This window comes from Neurospora tetraspora (assembly GCF_033439725.1).
Source record: "Neurospora tetraspora strain CBS 560.94 chromosome Unknown B0H65scaffold_3, whole genome shotgun sequence".
Lineage (NCBI taxonomy): Eukaryota > Fungi > Ascomycota > Sordariomycetes > Sordariales > Sordariaceae > Neurospora > Neurospora tetraspora.
In genome coordinates this window covers 1,700,133-1,717,756 of record NW_026944385.1, presented here as the reverse complement: position 1 = coordinate 1,717,756, position 17,624 = coordinate 1,700,133, and the positions used below count along the sequence as shown (strand labels likewise).

Below are 17,624 nucleotides of genomic sequence, written 5' to 3'. Positions count from 1 at the left end.
TTCGGCATGGACATTGCACAAAACCAGTGATCTAACAGTTATGCATTGTGACTTCCACAGTGAGATTGGGCACTCCGATATTGTGTTCGAGAGGCCTGAAGCGCGTTGATTGTAGGCGGTTCGCTACCTAATTATCCAGATCCGGTCATCCTTCTTAGGGAGGATAAAATACACCCAATAGGCCTACGCGCCAGAGTTAAGTTCCCATTATGGAAGTGGCCAGGAGAGACGCGTCTTGCCACTCAGACCGTGCAATCCTTTTAGGGTACAGGTAGTCCCCGCCCACTTCTCCCAGTTCCTCTTCTCTTTCCCCTTTGCATCATCAACTCACAGTTGTAATAACTATTAAATTTTTTATTAAAGCCGTCAAGAACACATTATAAACGAGAAAATTATTATTGAAATACCTTCTACTATTACTCTTTCTATACGCATACTTGCCGTAATTAACTATATTTTCGCGACGATAGCCTTCATTATCCTTAGTATTTTTATTGGCTTCCGCTACGCGAAGTAGTAAGTATTCTTCGCCCCTTCTTTCTATTATTCCCGTAACTAACGAAAAAATTATTATTTAGAAATATTAAAATATCTTTTACTAAAAGTACTTCCCTTTCTAAGCGTATAATTATTATAATTCAATATTTAATTACTATAATAACCGTCTTTATTATAAGCCTCTATATTAATTTCCACTACGCGGAACGGTAAATACTCTTCTCCCTTTCCTTTTATTATTTCTTTTATCAGTATTGATTTACCGGACCTCCGTTCGCAACCTCCTACTTAGAATTGTGCCCGCACTAACTTTCATTCTCAACAGCAGCAACACCACTGCTATTATTAAAGGCAATAGCAATACCACCGCTATTACCAAAGGTAGTAGTAACACTACCGCCATTACTAAAGGCAGTAGTAATACTACCGCCATTACTAAAGGTAGTAGCAATACTACCGCCATTACTAAAGACAGCAGTAACACCACCGCCATCACTATTGGCAGCAGCAGTACCGCCATCACTATTGGCACCAGCAGCAACAGCAAGAGAGTGCGTTTCTTGGAGGGGGGGGAAGGATGGGGGAGTATGACGAGTAGTCAGTGGAGGGAGGCGCGGAGGAAGGAGAGGAGGGAGGGGAGGCATTTCGCTTGTCGTGTCCCGCAGGAGTAGGGGTTGAGGGGGAGGAGGGGTAAGGGGAGGAGAGGGGGGAAAGGGAGGAAAGGGAGGGAGGGTAGGGGGTTGGGAAAGGCAGGCGGAGTTGGCATTGGGTTGTGTTATCAAACGTTTTTGGATTACGTACCGAGTTTTTGAATACCTATATATTGGGCTCATCTCCCTCCTTTCTTTGGTCCTATGCTTCTGTTAATCAGTCACACAAGTTCATCATCACCACCTCCTGTCTTTTGTCTTCCTTCACTTCAATCTCCTTCACTCTGTTTATTCTTTATCCTTTACATCCCTCATTCGATGCAAATTCATCATCGCCACTTTTATACCTCTTTGTCTTCGTTCCCTCCGTTCGCTTCGACAACATGGCAGACCAGGGCACATCGGAACTTCTTTTGTGAACTCCATCAAGCAATTTTGCCATACAAGATACCTATCGATGACCTGAATGCAGCTCGTCACAGTCGAAACCATGTCTTCAACCATCACCCTCGGTCAACAGCCGGAGCACCACCAGCAACGGCAACAACGCAAGCAACACCACTAACACCACTAACACCACCAACAACACCAAAAACACCAACAACACAAGCAACAACAACAACAGCAGCTCTCTTCATCATCAACACATAGTTGCAACAACCATCAAATTTCCATTAAAGCCATCAAGAACGCATTACTAACGAGAGAACTATCATCGAGAAACATCAAGATTTCTTCAACTACTGCTCTTTCTACGCGCGCAGTTACTGCGGCTCAAGACGTCGTCGTCCATTAGACTTCGCATCGTACGCATTCGAAGCTTCCACTACAAATCGAACAACATTTCAAAGATGCCTGCCATAAGCAAGACCCTACGCGCGCGCGTCATTGCCGTCGTAGAAGACCTCTTCGCCGCGATGTTCATTATCATCGTCGGATCTTGCCTCAGCTTCTACCATCTGTAAGTACTCCTCTCCCCTTCTTTCCCTTATTTCCCATTATCAACATCGATTCACCGGACCTCCGTTCGTAACCTCCCTTCTAGAATCGCCCACAGCTAACGCTTATCGGCAACAGCCCGCATCTTCTTCCAACTCCCCAATTTCCGGGCCGGAATCATGATGCCCTCTGACCCCTTAGTAGCACAAGATTATCTCAGATCCCAGCGACAGTAGCGACAGCAAGAACGACAAAAAGCCTATATATACAGACAAGAGAGTACCTATTCGTAGAGGAGAGAATCTCAAAGCTTGCCTAACAACCGCAATTTCATCAAACTCATCAAGAACGCATTACCAACGAGATCATTATCATCGAGAAACATCAAGATATCTTCAACTACTACTCTTTCTACGCGCGTACTTGCCGCAACCCACTATATTATCACGACGATAGCCTTCGTCGTCCTTAGTATCTTTATTAGCTTTCGCTACGCGAAGCAGTAAGTATTCTTCGCCCCTTCTTTCCATTATTCCTACAATTAACGAAAAGACTATCATTTAGAAATATTAAAATATTTTCTACTAGAGGTATTTCCCTTTCTAAGTGCGTAATTACTATAGTTTAATATTTAATCGCTATAATAACTATCTTTATTATAGGCCTCTACGTTAGTTTCCGCTACGTGGAATAGTAAGTACTCCTCTCCCCTTCCTTCTATCATTTCCTTTATTAGTATCGATTTACCGGACTTCCGTTTATAACCTCCTATTTGGAATCGTGCCCGCGCTAACTTTCATTCGTAACAATAGTATCGCCGCTAGCAACACTATTAAAAGCAGCAGGGCCACTGCCCGCACTATTAACGGTAGCAACACCAGAAGCAGCAGCGCCAATACAGGCAGCAGCACCATCACAAGCAGCAGCAACAACTTTAGCAGCAACAGCCAGAGCACCAGCAATAGTAATGGCAACAACAGCCAGAGCACTACAAGTAGTAGTGGCAACAGCAACAACATCAAGCCTACGGGCAAAAAAGTTCGGTTTGCTCTCGAAGAGAGGGTGAAATTGGGAAAGGCGGCGAGGATGGGTGAAAGCCAGTGGAATATGATCAGGAGGAGAGACCGCCGGGAGGGGGCGATGTTCGCGATCAGAGTACCACAAGTCGAGTAAGGGGGGAGAAGATTTAGGAGGGCATGACATTTCAGCAGGCTTCCACAGCAGCAACAGCAGCAGCCCAAAGCCGAAGAAAGTGCAGTTTTTGGAAGGGGTGAAAGGCTGGGGGAGGCTTGACAGTCACCAGTGGAGGGAAATTCGAAGGAGGGAGAAGAGGGAAGCACAATTCTTTTTGTATCGTGTACCAGGGAAGCAGGATTAAGGTTTGATAGGGAAGGGGGTAAAGGGGCAGGGGTTGAGGAGGAAGTGATGAAAGAGGGAAAGGGGGGGAAAGGGGGGGATAGGGAGGCACTGGGTCTTACTGAACATAATTATCTAGGGTGTGTTCGGATCCGCGGTAGCCCGGTAACATTCCTTTTGTAGTATTCGGGTCGCAGTAAGCATCAGTAAGCATACTGCCTTACTGCCTTGGATGATATCTTCAAGGGGAGGATAATGAGCAAGACAGTTATTTTGGCAATGTTTCGATTCACACATGGATCAGTCTTGTATATATCGAGGGTCCTCCACCCTCTTGTAGTCCCGTATTTCTTTGTCTTCTGGAACCAACAAGTTCATCACCATCTTTGTGCCTCGTTGATCATCAGCTTTTTGCCCCTTCTTCTGTTCGCTATGTTTACTTCAACATGGTGGCCGTGATGGCACTGGTGATCGGATCATCGGAGACACGGGACGAGCTTTTGGCAATAATCGGACGCAAAGCAACATTGCGCTGCATGGATTCGATATTGTTTGTGTTTGCTTGGTTTTATTGTATCGTCACGTAAATCAAGGGGAATGAATGGGGTTGCATTCGAGGCTACACCGGAATTCTCGGTTTGGGCTGGATAATTGCATCTGTTAGTACGCGTGGATTGACTAATAGAAGAAGACTATATCCTCCGGCTCCGACTCTTGAGTCTTGGGACGTGATGTGACTGACCATTGTGTATGCGCTTGCTCTTGTCCGCCTCCGTTTACGCTCATCTGCCGCAAGGATTGTAAGAGTCGAGAAACCGACCATGGTCATTTGGATACAGGTTGCCTGATTCGGACCAGACCCTTGGTAATGTTCCAAAGGCTCAGTAGGCGATGTGTTCGATCTGTCTACCGAGGTACCGATCCCCTGGAGTTCTCAACTCCATTGGCTCGTCGTGTCCGGGTATCCGACAGATTCGTTGTCTCTTCGTTCCGTGGGTCAGGGCTGAAGCGCTCGAGTCTGGCGGTTACAAGGAGACAATTGTGGAAGGAAAGGCTACCGCTGTCACGGATTTTCTGGTAGCGGAGGGTAATCTTGCAGACGATGCTGGTGGCGTGCCAAGAGGCGTGCTGCGAGATGCGTTTGATGACCTCGGGTCCTCGGCCACCTTGCCGTCGAAGCTTATGTGTCTCGTACGTCTTCTCCTCCTTGATGTATTGATCCTTGGTGTTCTTGCGCGCAATAGCCATATCGACGAGCTTCGCGGCGGTCATGGCGGACTCGATGGGGCCTACGTTGGCGTTCAGGTTGAGCTTCTTGCGCAGGACGACGGAGGTATTCGCTTGGTAGCAACGCGCGTGCTTGGAACCTTGGAGCTGGGGAGCTTAAAAGCGAGGCGGTCGCTCGAGACTCGAGAGAGTTCTTGTCGTGAAAGAGCAGAAGGCGTGCCCAAAGGTCTTCGATGGGCGACGAGTAAAAATACCTAACATCAGAAAAGGGAACAAGAAAGATTCGGTTGGGCACATTGTCATCCCCAGGAACTGGCCCTAGGATCTGCCCTAGGATCTCACGTCGGAGCAGTTGAAGGGCGAGCACGTCTGCGTCTGGTGCTTGTTTTGTTGTCTCTCGTTTCGCGATCGGAGTCGAACTATTGGAGGCCGGAGGACCGTATCTTGGATTCCTCTTCACATTGTGCGGTCCTGAATTCTCTTGGATAACAACATTAGAAGGCAGCCCGCATAATTCAGCGCCAGCGTGACCGGGACATCACAACCGAGCCTGTTCCTGCTGCGATGACAAGCACCAGTACCTTCCAGATCTTCGTGTTACCATGTGGTCATGATCATGCCTGGGCTTCCAAAGTTCCAGCCCAGATACTGTGTAGGAACCCTTACCCAGTCGCACTTAGAGGGTGGTTGTGTACGTAGAGGTACCTTCGAGATATCATGATCTGATCCTGTGTTACCATCGAGGCTGAAGTTGTGATACAGAGCCAGCACCTTTTTATAATATCTTATCCTTGACTTAACCCAGAGATCGGCGATGGTTGCAAACATGAGGAAGAAGTAGTTCACGCTAGAATTGGTGGCGTTTCACGTATTAAGGCATGGTACATGTTTATTAGGTCCCGCTTCCTCCCCGAAGAGATAGATAGGTCTTGATTCCATAGACCTGTTACACATAGTGATGGATATTATGACTAGGAATTAAGCCAGCTCACAAAGTTTTTGTTACATTGCTTCCCCGGGTACATGTTGAAAATAGGAATGCCATGTTAGTCTGCTTGTTGGAACACCAAAGAAAAAGTAGATTGGTAAGGCAGTGAATACATCAATGTCATGCTCTCTGTGGACTTCCCAGCTAGATGAGAAGTCATCAATGCGAGAGTTGACCAGAGGTATTGTTCTCGTCGAGCGGTTCCGCAGAGTGATCATCATCCTCCTCGCTTGACTCGGCATGATCATCATCATCATCGATATCGTCGCTTTCGTCGCTTTCGTCGCTTGTTTCGCCATAGTGGAGTCCCTCACTCACAAATGTCCAGTTCAGCCAAGCATCACTACCTTCTTTGCCATCACCAGCCTCAAGGCCACCACCACCCGAGCAGGAATCCTCCTTTTCGACCCGATACTCGTGTACACCGTCCTCGCACTCTGCGACACATGTAGTTCGAAGCTCAATCGTCTCACAGGGCCGTTGGTGCCTGAAAGCAAGGCCTGGGGCTTCCAAAGGAAGCAACCTTCCATGCGGTAGAACCCGCACTGGCCGACGAGGCCTAACTTTGCGAGTCTGAGCGGGTCGAAGAGACTGACGCACTCTCTCGTACATCAGGTCAGGATCGGGGTCATCCGGAATCGGCAAGTCGCAGATATGAAACCAGTACCCAGAGTATGGAAGACATGCAAGCGCTTGATCAGCATCTGGTCCAGTAAGCTCCATCCAAATTGTCTCTCATACATGGGTGCAGAATGGCAAACGAATATAGTCGCCGCAAAGATAGCTGTATTGGGCCCAGACTGGCCACAGACGACTGCCAGAAAATAACTGCGAGTCAAAGTCAAGTTTCTCCTCCCAATCAATCTCATCAAAAGGATCCTCATACTCGTAGTAAACAGCGACGATGGTCTCTGTGGTGCCGAGACAGCTGTTGAAGACTTTGTCGAGAGCACACCATGTGCATACTGCTGCGGGAGCATTTTTGAGAATATCAAAGTGCTTCTTATACTGATTGGTCTTGCTAAAGCAGAGACTTCGAACAAACGCATGTTTTACGAAGCTCATATCCTCTGCGAGGGTAAAGGTAGTTGGGTTCCCATATTCCGCCGTGAATTTTCGAAGAGCGTGTGTGAACATGTTGCGACATGTGATCGAATCGACGTAAAAGTAATCCATAGCTGGACGCACAATGATGTTGATGTCGAGGTGCCAGACGCGGATACTGACATAACGCTGGTTGTGGAGGGCCGCAGCACGTGCTTCGTGGTTGACCTTGAGGAGCGGGTTCGAGTTGTACTCTACCAGGCGGTCGTTTTGGCAGTGTTTCTCGATGAAGATGTACGGACGCAAGCGAATGTTGGTGGGATCAGGATGGTTGTTGGGGTCGTCCATGTCCCAGATCAGTGTCCAAGCGACCGGTGGGTTGTCTTCGTAGTCGTTCAGGAATTCTTCCCATACCATGAGGCGTATCTCGGACGGAAACCTGGAGAACTGGCGGAATTTCTTCCGGAAGTGCTGATTGAGTCGTTGGGATTTTGCTCTGCGGGAACGGGGCTGCTGCTCTTGGGCAGTGCTCAATGACCGTGTGGTCATCTTGTGGGTTCGCATCTCGACGGCGGTGTTTCTAGGGATTGAAACCCCAGAACGGGCAAAGGGCGTCAGGCAGTAGACCGATGGAAGGGCATGAGGGATGAGAAAAGTTTATCGCGATACGAGGGTCAAGGAGTTCGACTTTCAGTGCGACGGAATTGACGCGACGACGAGAAGTGGGAGGAAATTTTTTCGATCGGAGGGCAGAAATCAGGCATCCATCTGACGTGCGCTTTGGAAAGCCCAAAGGGAAGGAGCAAAGGGCCATTCAGGTGTCTCTTGCTTCAAGTTGTGAAAAGCGGTCAACAGAGTGTTCCAGTTGATTTGAAACAGAGAAGGCAGGCACGCCTCAAGAGAAGTCAAGCACCCCACCCTTCAAGGTCAGACTCTCGGTGATGGTGGCCCACTGACGAGTGCAGGCAGGAACCTTTGATGCAGTCGGAAATCTTTGCAGATGATGCAGACTGTGGGCATCGGTGACAGCCTGCCTAACCTTGCGTCACCTTGTGTAGAATAAGGTATTCAAGCCTCAGGCTATCCTCCTGCATCGGCCATGTCCACTTGCGCCTAACTACTCCTCCAAACTCGGGTGTCTCTACTTATCGCCGCCGTCCCAAACCAACGCCAAACCATTTCTGCGAGGGGCCAGGGCCCGTTTCCTCTCCGGCTCGTGAGTTCGGCTTCATTCCTTGACCAACCATCACCGCCATAAGAAAATCTGACCTCTGAAGACACGCGGTTAATACCTCTTTCTGTCGCCCGTTCGAAACCGACCGCGATCCCAACCATGATGCCGAATCCCGAGCACCATCTGCCACCGCAAGATCGACCACGACCACGACCACATCCCCCTATCTTCATTACGTCGCTACCCGACACCGCCCACTCTCCCTGTCTCGATGATCGTGAAAGCTACCGATAGCGCGCTGGAGCTCAGCGCCCGTTGGTGTACAAGTCGAACTGAGAACCAAGCGAGCGGTGGACATACAGTTGGGGCACACCGCACGAATAGAGCGAAGTGTCGTGACGATGATCAGGTCAAGAGGAGGTAACGAGAGTAATCGTCTGGGCTAGAAACGGCCTTTGAACCCCCAGATTTCTCCTGTGGTCTGGCGGGTTGATTCGAAAAACATCGAAGCCTCAGGTGGGAAAGGGTGTTTCTAACCCAGTCGAGTGGGAGTACAGATCGTGGTTAGGGAAGTCAAGAGATGGAGGGGGATGGATAGATAAGAGAGAGATACCAGGATATCAAGACAGAAGTACGTAGGAGAGAGCTTGAACGACATTCTGTTGGGATATGGTCCTTTGGCAAGGGCCGGAAATCTTTGGCTGATGGGAATGTTGGGTAGAGTCCGGGATTACCTTCGCGATCAACCTAGACCTCGCTCTCGGATAGCAATCCATCTATCAGGAACCGTCTCCAACGGCAATTCCGCAATTGCCTGTCGCTACCAGACATCTGGTCCAGTTCCTGCCTTGACGGGCATGCTATATGCAGGTCCCATACTCCTTGGAGAGAAACCCAGGGGTCCGACACGGAATGGCTTCAACAGAAAGAGGTGTGATTCGCAACTTCGGTCTTGGCGGATTTAGGCAAATGGTGTGTGCAGATCGGAATCGACGTTTAACGGTCGATTAGAAGTGTGTACTTGGGGGTTGTGGTGCGGTTCGGTGGTGGGACCTTTCCTCAACCCCCTACTCATTAAGGGGGTTGACAAAAGGCTCCAACCAAGCCGCCGCCCAACCTGTTGAAGTGGAAGATATGGAGCGAAGACAAAGGTGGGCAGAATGATTTGATTAGATTGAAGAGAAAGGGAGAAAGGGAGTGAACGTAAAGTTTACGAGCTTATGTACATGATCTATGTGGGGAACGATAAGGAAATCTATTGATAAGGTTGATAAGGTTAGATGCTAACCGTATTTAACTTTAATACTCCCCCTCGATCCGTACATGGGATCGTCGCTTTCTTCTTCTTTTTAAGCCTTTAGAGGTGCTGGAATCTTATAGGCCAATAAAAACCTAGTGGGAGAAAAGGTCTCTGCGGTTAATACTTCGAAAATGATAAGAAATATTGACTTTTAAATTCCAATTCCGAAAATATCCTATAGCTTTTCATCCAAATGTCGTACATAGAAACCGAGACCGGAGCTAGAAAGAGCTCGTCAAGACGGTTCAAGAAATACTAAGAAATATATGCGGGAGTGGAGATTGACAGAGAAAAATAAGAATGAGTAAAGATACGATTTTCCTATACTAGGAAATTTTGTGGAAATTCGAAAGTTGTAATTTAGATTATCGGACCGAGAATAATTAAGATTAGAAGTCGCTAGATATATAGGAAAAACCGTTTGTATTAATACCTTTCGAATATAAATCGGTTTATAATTATTAAAAATAAATATAATTGCCGAAAGTAGAGGGGGTATTTTACTATAGTCCTAATATATCCCTAAATTTAATGAAAATATTATAAAACAATGGTTTAGTAAAGCCGTTGGTTATTTATTCTTTTGTAGAAATATATTTAAAGTTAACCTCTTTAACGGCTTATTTTTCCTTATAAAAGAATTTTTAGGTATTAATATATTTAATTCTAATATAAAATTAAGGGTTTCTCGTAAGAGCGAGAACTCCTTAATCATTATTATAAATAATTATTATAAGAGGTATCTTTATTATATCGAACTCCTATAGTAACTTTCTTAATTAAATAGCTTCTTTTATAGTTTAGGTTTATACTATAAATTCTATTTCGCAAAATGAAAACGCTATAGTTACTTATTTCTTAGAATTCTAATTAATAATATTATTACTAATATTCAATACGTATCCTAAGGTAGATTTCCGCTTTTAAGTGTCTCTAACCTACTTTATATTTATAAAGTTAATAAAGTTTTCGATTAGTCTTAAAAAAGTTAGCCGGAAATTGATAATACTTTATAAGTATCGGAAAATGCGTTTTATAGCGGTTATATAAGTTTTTATAGGTTTTAATATATATTTATTATAAAATACTATAGCGAAGGTAATATTTAGCCTAATACTTAATATAATGTATATTAGCGAGCTAAAAGTATTTACGTATTAAAATTTATTTTTCGAATTAAATTCGAAATCCTCTATAGGTTCTAGACTTTTATTTATTTTTATAGGAGTAGTTACTAAATTAGCGTCCTAATATCCAAAAATCCGAATAATTAGTTTAATATAGGTTCGTTAATAAAAAGATAGTACAATATTTATGGTCCTTAATTATTACTATACCGAAATAGAATAAATAAGGGTTTAAATTGGATATTTTAAACCGTCGGTTAAGTATATTATTTAAATCCCGGATTTCTCTTTTAAAAGGTCTAGCGATTAATAAATTATCAATGTAAATAGTAATATAGGTATATCCTTTTATAAAGACGCTATCGTTTACAGTAAGAGGGGTGAATTCTTTTTACTATAAGAATAATACGAATATTTAATACTAAATCCGTAGTATTTATTTTAAGCCGTATAATACTTTATTTAATTAATAAACTTTATTTAAGTTTTTAATAAAGCCGGGGGGTTATTCTATATAAATTTCTTCAATAATAGTACTATATAAAAAAGTAGTATATACGTTTATTTATTCGAATTCTAAATTTAAAGCAGCGGCAATAGCGAAGATTAATGTATAATTTATAAATTTAACTACTATAACGAACGTCTCATTATAATTAATATCTTTTTATTATTCGAATCCTCTTACTACCTAATATACCTTATAGTATAGAATTTTATTATTAAAGCCCGTTTTAACCTTATATACCTATTTTTCTAATAATACCCTCCAGCCTAATAGTTTAGGTACTAAAGCCCAAATTAAATTATCTATAAAAGATTTATATTTATTGCTTATTGTAGCGGATTATTTAAGAATATATATCCTTTATAATTTATCAGTAGTTCTTAAGTTCGAATAAAGCTTCGTCCTTATTTATAGCGGTAACTATAGCCGTTAAAGCAATATAAAAGTCTTAAAATATAATAACTTTAAATACGATTTCCTCAGGCTATATAATAATATAAATATTTAAATATAATTTTAATCAGTAAAGTAAAGGGCGCTTCCAACGACGATAGTATTTAAAATTAATAATAATAGTATAATTAATAATAGGGATAAAGAAACCGGCGTAATAACTAATAGTGGGGTTAGTAATCATAGTATAGTAATTAAGTTTAATAAATGTAAATGTAGTATAATAATTAATAATAATAGTAAATCTGGTATAAAATTAATATTAGGTACATCCTATTAATACTTTTATAGTTTAAGAGTACGGGGAGTGTAGGGAGTTTCTAAACTTAGTATAAATTCCTGACTATTTCCCCCTGGTTATAATATAGTAGAAGAAATTCTTTCTCAATTATAACAGGGAATTACCGGCGGGTTATTCTAATTTCCGGAGCACCCGTAAACGGCCGAATTAATAACGTATATAGGCTATTTATTGAAGATAACGTTATTAGTAATAAAAAGTTTATTAAAATTAATAAATATAATATAATTATATAAACCGTTATAATTAAGAAGCCTATAGTAGGTATTTAGGGGTAATATTTTACCGCGGTATTCGCGGTTTAAAATATAATAGAAACTATAAGAGCCGAAGATACGTAAATATATTAAGTCGGGCTGATTTCCAAATTAAATTTCGTATAATATTTTACTAATAACCGAATTAAAGTATAGGTTTTAATATAATCAAAGGACTAGAGTAAATATGGCTAATATATCGATAATAATCCTATTTATAGTAGGAGGATAGTAATTCGTTCTAAAAAATTCTATTTGAACGTTTTATAATATTATTCTATTAGTATTATTCGGTTATAATATAATATAAGACGATATTATAATTTAAATACTATTAGCAGAAATAGTTATTAGAATTCTCTCCTATTCTATTTAAATAAATATTATAAATTTAGCGCTCTAACCATTCTACGCTCTCGGCCTATATTTTAAAGGTATCGAAGAAATCGGATTTATAAATTAGCGGGAATACCTAATAGAATTAGGTAAAATTATCGATAATAAATAATTAATAACGCTTATTATAAATGCTTCTATATTAAAACGGGCTACAAATATTAAAGTAAATAAATTCTAAAGGCCTTATTCCGTAGCGGATCTTTCCTTTGTAAAATACTTATTTTAAGCGGTTAACTACGTAATTTTTATATATACAAATAATTTAAATTAGTATAATACTAGTAAATATTTTTTAAAGTTCTTTAATATTACGTTCGCTAAGGTAAGTAAACTAGTCATACTATATTTATAAATATTTATTTAAAATATAGTAGGCAATTAAAGCGCGGCGAACGTCCTGAAAGAAGGTAAATATAAATTAATCGAAATAATAAAGGCTACCGGATTTAATTCAAATAAATTTAATTTTATAGTTAAAAATACTATAGAATTAGCCCTCTTCTAAAATAGTAAAATTGAAACCTTTTTACTGTAAAGTTAAAATTGAAATAAAGTCATAAACAATTTAGGGGGTAAATAAATATTTTTAAAGAGTAGGTAACTAGGCTTATTATTAACGGTAATAGGGACTTTATATATACTAATACTAATAGGAGTAATTATAACATTCTTAATATCAAAAATTAATAAACCATTATAAGAATATAATGATATGAACCCTATATTAGTATGTATTAAATAGTATGTATTAAATAGTGCGTAGCGCCTATATTTATAGCGAATGAATATTAGAGGTTATTAAAGAAAATTTTAGATTTATATTCTATAATTAATATAATAATTAAATTACTTAGGATTAATTGAATTAAGGGAACGATAGTAAAGTATCCTAAAACTGTTGCGTTTAACGATTCCTTAAAATTAATAATAATAGCGTATTATTTATACTGATCTTTAGAATCACTAAACGAAGGACTTTTTAATCCCGATATTAGCGTTTACGTAGGGGTTCTTTATTAGTATTATTTAATAATTCGTTTACTTTATAATACCTAGGTATCGCTATTTTCGTAGTATTATTAGAGCGATTAGAACCTTCGTATTTATTATTAATATAGTATAGCCCGGGGGTAGCTTTTATAAATAATTATTATAATATATATTTTCTAATTTTATTATAATTCAATTCCGGATACTATTTGTAATATTAATTATTATTATAAAATAGGACTTTATATATTAAATAGGGGGCCTAAGGGAAAACCTTGGTCTTCTTTTTCTTAGCGGTTTTAATTATATTAGTTTTAGCTATATATAATACTTTTTCCTCTTAATTAAAACGTAATTATTTTTCGTCACGGGTAGCGGGTTTAATTATATTATTGAAAGAGATTATTAGGGTAATAATATCATTATTAATCTTGTAGATAGGGAATAGATTATAGTTTTAAAAGTAAATTATTATAAAAAGGCTATATTTTTTTATTAAAGTTTTAGAAAAATTTATAATTAAGTAAGGGCGCCAGTATTTCGTGTATTTTATTTAATAAATATAAATTATTTAATCATTATTGAAATTAGTCTGTATAAATATAAACGTCGCTATTATTCATTAAGGTAAAATTTTAAAATTTGTAGTAAAGGCGTACGAAATTAGTAGACCCCTTAGGGTAATAATATTTTTAAAGGATATTGAAAATTTATTTAACGGTTTCGGGTTTTTTAAAAGGCTCTATAGGATCCTTAATTATTTTGCGGCCTATAAAATAGTAATAATCAATAACAAAAGTAATATATTTAGATTAAAATTTACGCCAAGCTTATAACTAGTCCCTATAGGCTTTATTATCCTTGTCCTTCTTACGCTTCAGTTTAGCGGAGGATTCGAAGAAGTCCCTTTTACTAATTATTCGAATATAATCCGAAATATCCTTCTTCTAACGTACCTAGTTATCGGTATTACCGAATTTAAAAATATTATTAATTCTAACGAATAAAAAACTTATACTAGATATTATTAAATAAAAATATTTAACGAAGAAGAATTTAATGAAAATATTATAAAATACCCAGAGAGAATGAAGGCGTTATAGGAAATCCCGTTAGAATTTATTAAATTGCTTATAAAACTCAACGAATTATTTTTGGAATTATTTATAGAATTTTTAGAATTAGGGGGCTTTTATAAATTGTTTATAGAATTTATAGAATAATTTTACAAATTGAATACTTAGGGAACCTAAATACTAGAATGCGAATAATTTAGGGGAGTAATAATTATAAAGCCCTAAAGATTAGTAAGGTTCGGTAATAAAAATAGTATAAAAAGGTTTAATAAAATCGAAATAAAGAATAAAATAATAATAATAATAGGGACGTAAGGTATATTGAGGGTAATTTCGCTAAATATTCTTATATATAAAAATTATATTTTTCGCGTAAAACGAAGGAAATTATAGTAGTTTAAATATTTATTAACCGTCGTAAACGCGAAAGGCCGAAGCCGGAAATTATATCGGTACAAATACTATAATACCGGAGATTACTGGGCCTTATTACTAAAAATATTATATTTATTTAATAGCGTTATACTATTATAAAAAATAGCTAGGGGTTTATGTATTATAGTATTAAAAAATAAATTTTATAAATTAAAAGTAGAAGGTAGGCCGAATCGGGCCGTTGTTAATATAAAAACCAAGGTAATTCCAGTACGCTTTCCGCTATAATAGCCGTAGTCTGAGCTGACGAACGATAAATTATAATAAATTGCGATAGGTCGAAGCCGACGAATTATAAGGTAAGCAGCGTCCGGTGCGCTTCCAATAATAATTATAACAAATATTTTTAATTAAAATCTAATTAAATAAATAATTTTTATTTATTTTATAGCGATTGAAATAAATCTAACGAGAAATTGTCTTCGATATACATTTAAAAATACGATTTTAATAATATTAATCGTTAGGTACAGATTTAGTAGTTTTATTATAAAATTCTCGTAAATTAGTTTAATAAGATAACCTTATATTGAACGCGGACGAACGATTATTTTGGTAAAAATGCGTATTTTAGTGTAAACTCGTATTTTAATATTTGAATACGAAATATAGAATAGTCCATAGACCTTTGAAATAAAATTAATTTGATGTATATGGGCTAAGTAATTGTAGCGTAGCGTTTCTAAATATTGTAAGATAATAAATTCAAGCGCGTCGAATAAAGTGAAAGTAAGAAACTAAAGTAAGTAAATAACTTAACTTATTCATAATAAATGAGCGCGCGTAGTCCGGGCTTATAACCTATTGAGGTGGAAGATATGGAGCGAAGATAAAGGTAAATAAAATGATTTGATTAAATTGAAGAGAAAGGGAGAAAGGGAGTGAATGTAAAGTTTACGAGCTTATATATATGATCTATGTGGGGAACGATAAGGAAATCTACCGATAAGGTTGACAAGGCTAGATGTCAGCCGTGTTCAACTTCAATACAACCGTCAAGTGATTGTGTAGATTATCCGCCTACTCAACCGGGCGGAGTCCCGAAAGTGATGATGTTCTACCGAAACGCCATATCATCAGAAAAGAAAAGCAGGAAAGAACATAAGCTAAAAGACGTCCCCTTGCTTTCTCAGCGCCATCCCTCGTTAAACGCAACGCGAAACTATCCCAAGTAACATAACCGAAAAGTTGCATTCCATCATGACGAAGCACCTCCTCTCCCTCCTGGCTCTCGCCGCCAGTGCTGCATACCCAGTCCTCGCCGCACCGGCTCCTCCTCCTCTAACTTACTTGTACAGCGTCAACCTCACCATGCCCGCCGGCACCGACCTCGGCCATGTTCCCTACGGAAGTAGAGCTCTCCTCACCATCTCCGGCGGTACCTTTTCCGGTCCCAAACTCAACGGTACGATCTCCCTTCCCCGGATCACCTAACTATTTCCTGTCCAACTTTCCGACACTCTCATCAACCAACACAAGCCCAATCCCAAGCCCAACCAACCCCTTACCTCTCCCCCTCTTTCCCATCAAGACTTAGCAGAGTGACCACTAACACAAACCCACCCCCACCCACGGGAAAAGTAGGCATCGGCCTGGACTGGGGCCTAACCGACGGCAAAGGCATCTTCAGCCCGGACACCGTCTACACCCTGCACACGGACGACAACTCTACCATCATGATGACCGAGAAGGGCACATCCTGTTCGAGACCAGCAGCGACAAGTACGCGTGGCTGAACGGGATCGTGGCGTACGCGACGGGCGGGCCATTTGAAGGTGGGGTGGCGTTGGATGTTTGGCAGGTGAGCTTGATTCCCCGGTTTTTGTTGTTTTCTTTTGGCTTTCTTTGCTTTTTTGTCCTGGGTGAGGTGCTGGGTGGGCTGCTGGGGTGGTGGACTGGGGATGGGGATGAGGATGGGAATGAGGAGGTTTTGGCGTTTGGAGGTTGAGATGGGACGTAGGGCCAGGGGACGGGGTTTCGTTGACGGTGGCGTTTCGGGTGCTGATTTGGTGAGAAAGAGAGTAAAATGCTGACGAATGGGCGTTTTCCGTTAATAGATTGGTGGGTGAAGCCCTCGGCGGTTTCTGGTATCTGGGGCTGTTGTATCAAAAGAGTTCCGTGTCTGGTCAGGGTCGAGGCCGGTGGTTGTCCGTTGCAACAAGTAAGCTCATTGAAACGATGTCGGGTCAACTCTTTAAGGTGTCAGTTAGGGTAAGGGGATCTCAGTGACCCAACGACTCAAACCATGAACTGGTATCCTCACTAATTTGCCGCTATTGTTTCTCTCTAAGTCAGCCTTGAACCATTTCTTGTTGTCTTCCCCATTGTCCCTGGGAGGTGAACTCAGAAACAGTCTACCAAGAAGCTCGTCAACGAAAGCTCGAATTGGGCTCTGGCTGTAGTTGAACTTGTCTAAGCGACACCAAATGGTCCCTTCTTCATGTACCGAAGGAAACACAAGACAATAAGGGACACATTTCAAGTACGTTCACAATGGTTGCGATGGTGAGTAATGATGGCTCTGTCGTCTCCTCTCCGTTGTTCGGGCCGCTGTGGGCTTCAGGCTCTTCAGCTCTCTGCTGCGGGGTTCGTCCGTTGATTTATGGACGACCAAGACGGGTCGGACCCGGACTGGATCTCTTGTCGGAGAGCACATGAAACAAGACAGGCCGCACCAGACTAATGATGAGTTTTGCTCGGCTGGTTGGAAATTGGCAAGAGGATGAGGGACAACCCCCCGCAGTCTGGAATAACCTCAGGAATTCGAAGGAAGCTCGGAGAGGTTGGTGTGAGCAGGTACAACCGACACTACCATTTTCCTGTATTTAAGCCAGACCAGGCGGGGCATTCCCTCTTACACTCTTCAACCTTCCAATCAATCCAATTCTACCACTTTGGTTGG

At 40.7% G+C, this 17,624-nt stretch overlaps 5 protein-coding genes across 5 annotated transcripts; 2 read left to right on the top strand and 3 right to left on the bottom strand.

Annotated features, from left to right (window-relative positions):
- Positions 1 to 638: 638 nt before the first annotated feature.
- On the bottom strand, positions 639 to 1,862 carry B0H65DRAFT_538437 (uncharacterized protein; the record flags this gene model as incomplete). Its single annotated transcript, XM_062829092.1, has 3 exons — positions 1,656 to 1,862; positions 809 to 1,020; positions 639 to 652 (listed from the first exon to the last, which is right to left on the bottom strand). Exons 1-3 carry the CDS (start codon positions 1,787 to 1,789, stop codon positions 639 to 641), a joined length of 360 nt encoding a protein of 119 aa, XP_062682840.1. The 5' UTR covers positions 1,790 to 1,862.
- A 137-nt stretch (positions 1,863 to 1,999) lies between these two features.
- On the top strand, positions 2,000 to 3,260 carry B0H65DRAFT_570919 (uncharacterized protein; the record flags this gene model as incomplete). The annotated part of the gene is made up of 2 exons (XM_062830468.1): positions 2,000 to 2,109; positions 2,900 to 3,260. The coding sequence occupies 2 exons, from the start codon at positions 2,000 to 2,002 to the stop codon at positions 3,258 to 3,260; spliced, it is 471 nt and encodes a 156-aa protein (XP_062682839.1).
- Positions 3,261 to 4,349: 1,089 nt separating this feature from the next.
- On the bottom strand, positions 4,350 to 4,715 carry B0H65DRAFT_441353 (uncharacterized protein; the record flags this gene model as incomplete). Its single annotated transcript, XM_062825523.1, has 1 exon — positions 4,350 to 4,715. The coding sequence occupies one exon, from the start codon at positions 4,713 to 4,715 to the stop codon at positions 4,350 to 4,352; it is 366 nt and encodes a 121-aa protein (XP_062682838.1).
- A 1,102-nt stretch (positions 4,716 to 5,817) lies between these two features.
- Positions 5,818 to 7,266, bottom strand: B0H65DRAFT_507776 (uncharacterized protein; the record flags this gene model as incomplete). The annotated part of the gene is given in 3 exon segments (XM_062828168.1): positions 5,818 to 5,967; positions 5,977 to 6,390; positions 6,400 to 7,266. Coding segments are annotated over 3 exon segments (1,431 nt in total).
- Positions 7,267 to 15,602: 8,336 nt separating this feature from the next.
- On the top strand, positions 15,603 to 16,215 carry B0H65DRAFT_461341 (uncharacterized protein). The gene has a single exon (XM_062826591.1). It carries the CDS (start codon positions 15,923 to 15,925, stop codon positions 16,154 to 16,156), a length of 234 nt encoding a protein of 77 aa, XP_062682836.1. The 5' UTR covers positions 15,603 to 15,922; the 3' UTR covers positions 16,157 to 16,215.
- The last annotated feature ends 1,409 nt before the right edge of the window (positions 16,216 to 17,624 follow it).

Excerpts from the sequence above, each read along its gene's own strand:
- B0H65DRAFT_461341 (XM_062826591.1), top strand. The coding sequence starts at position 15,923 with ATGACGAAGCACCTCCTCTCCCTCCTGGCTCTCGCCGCCAGTGCTGCA.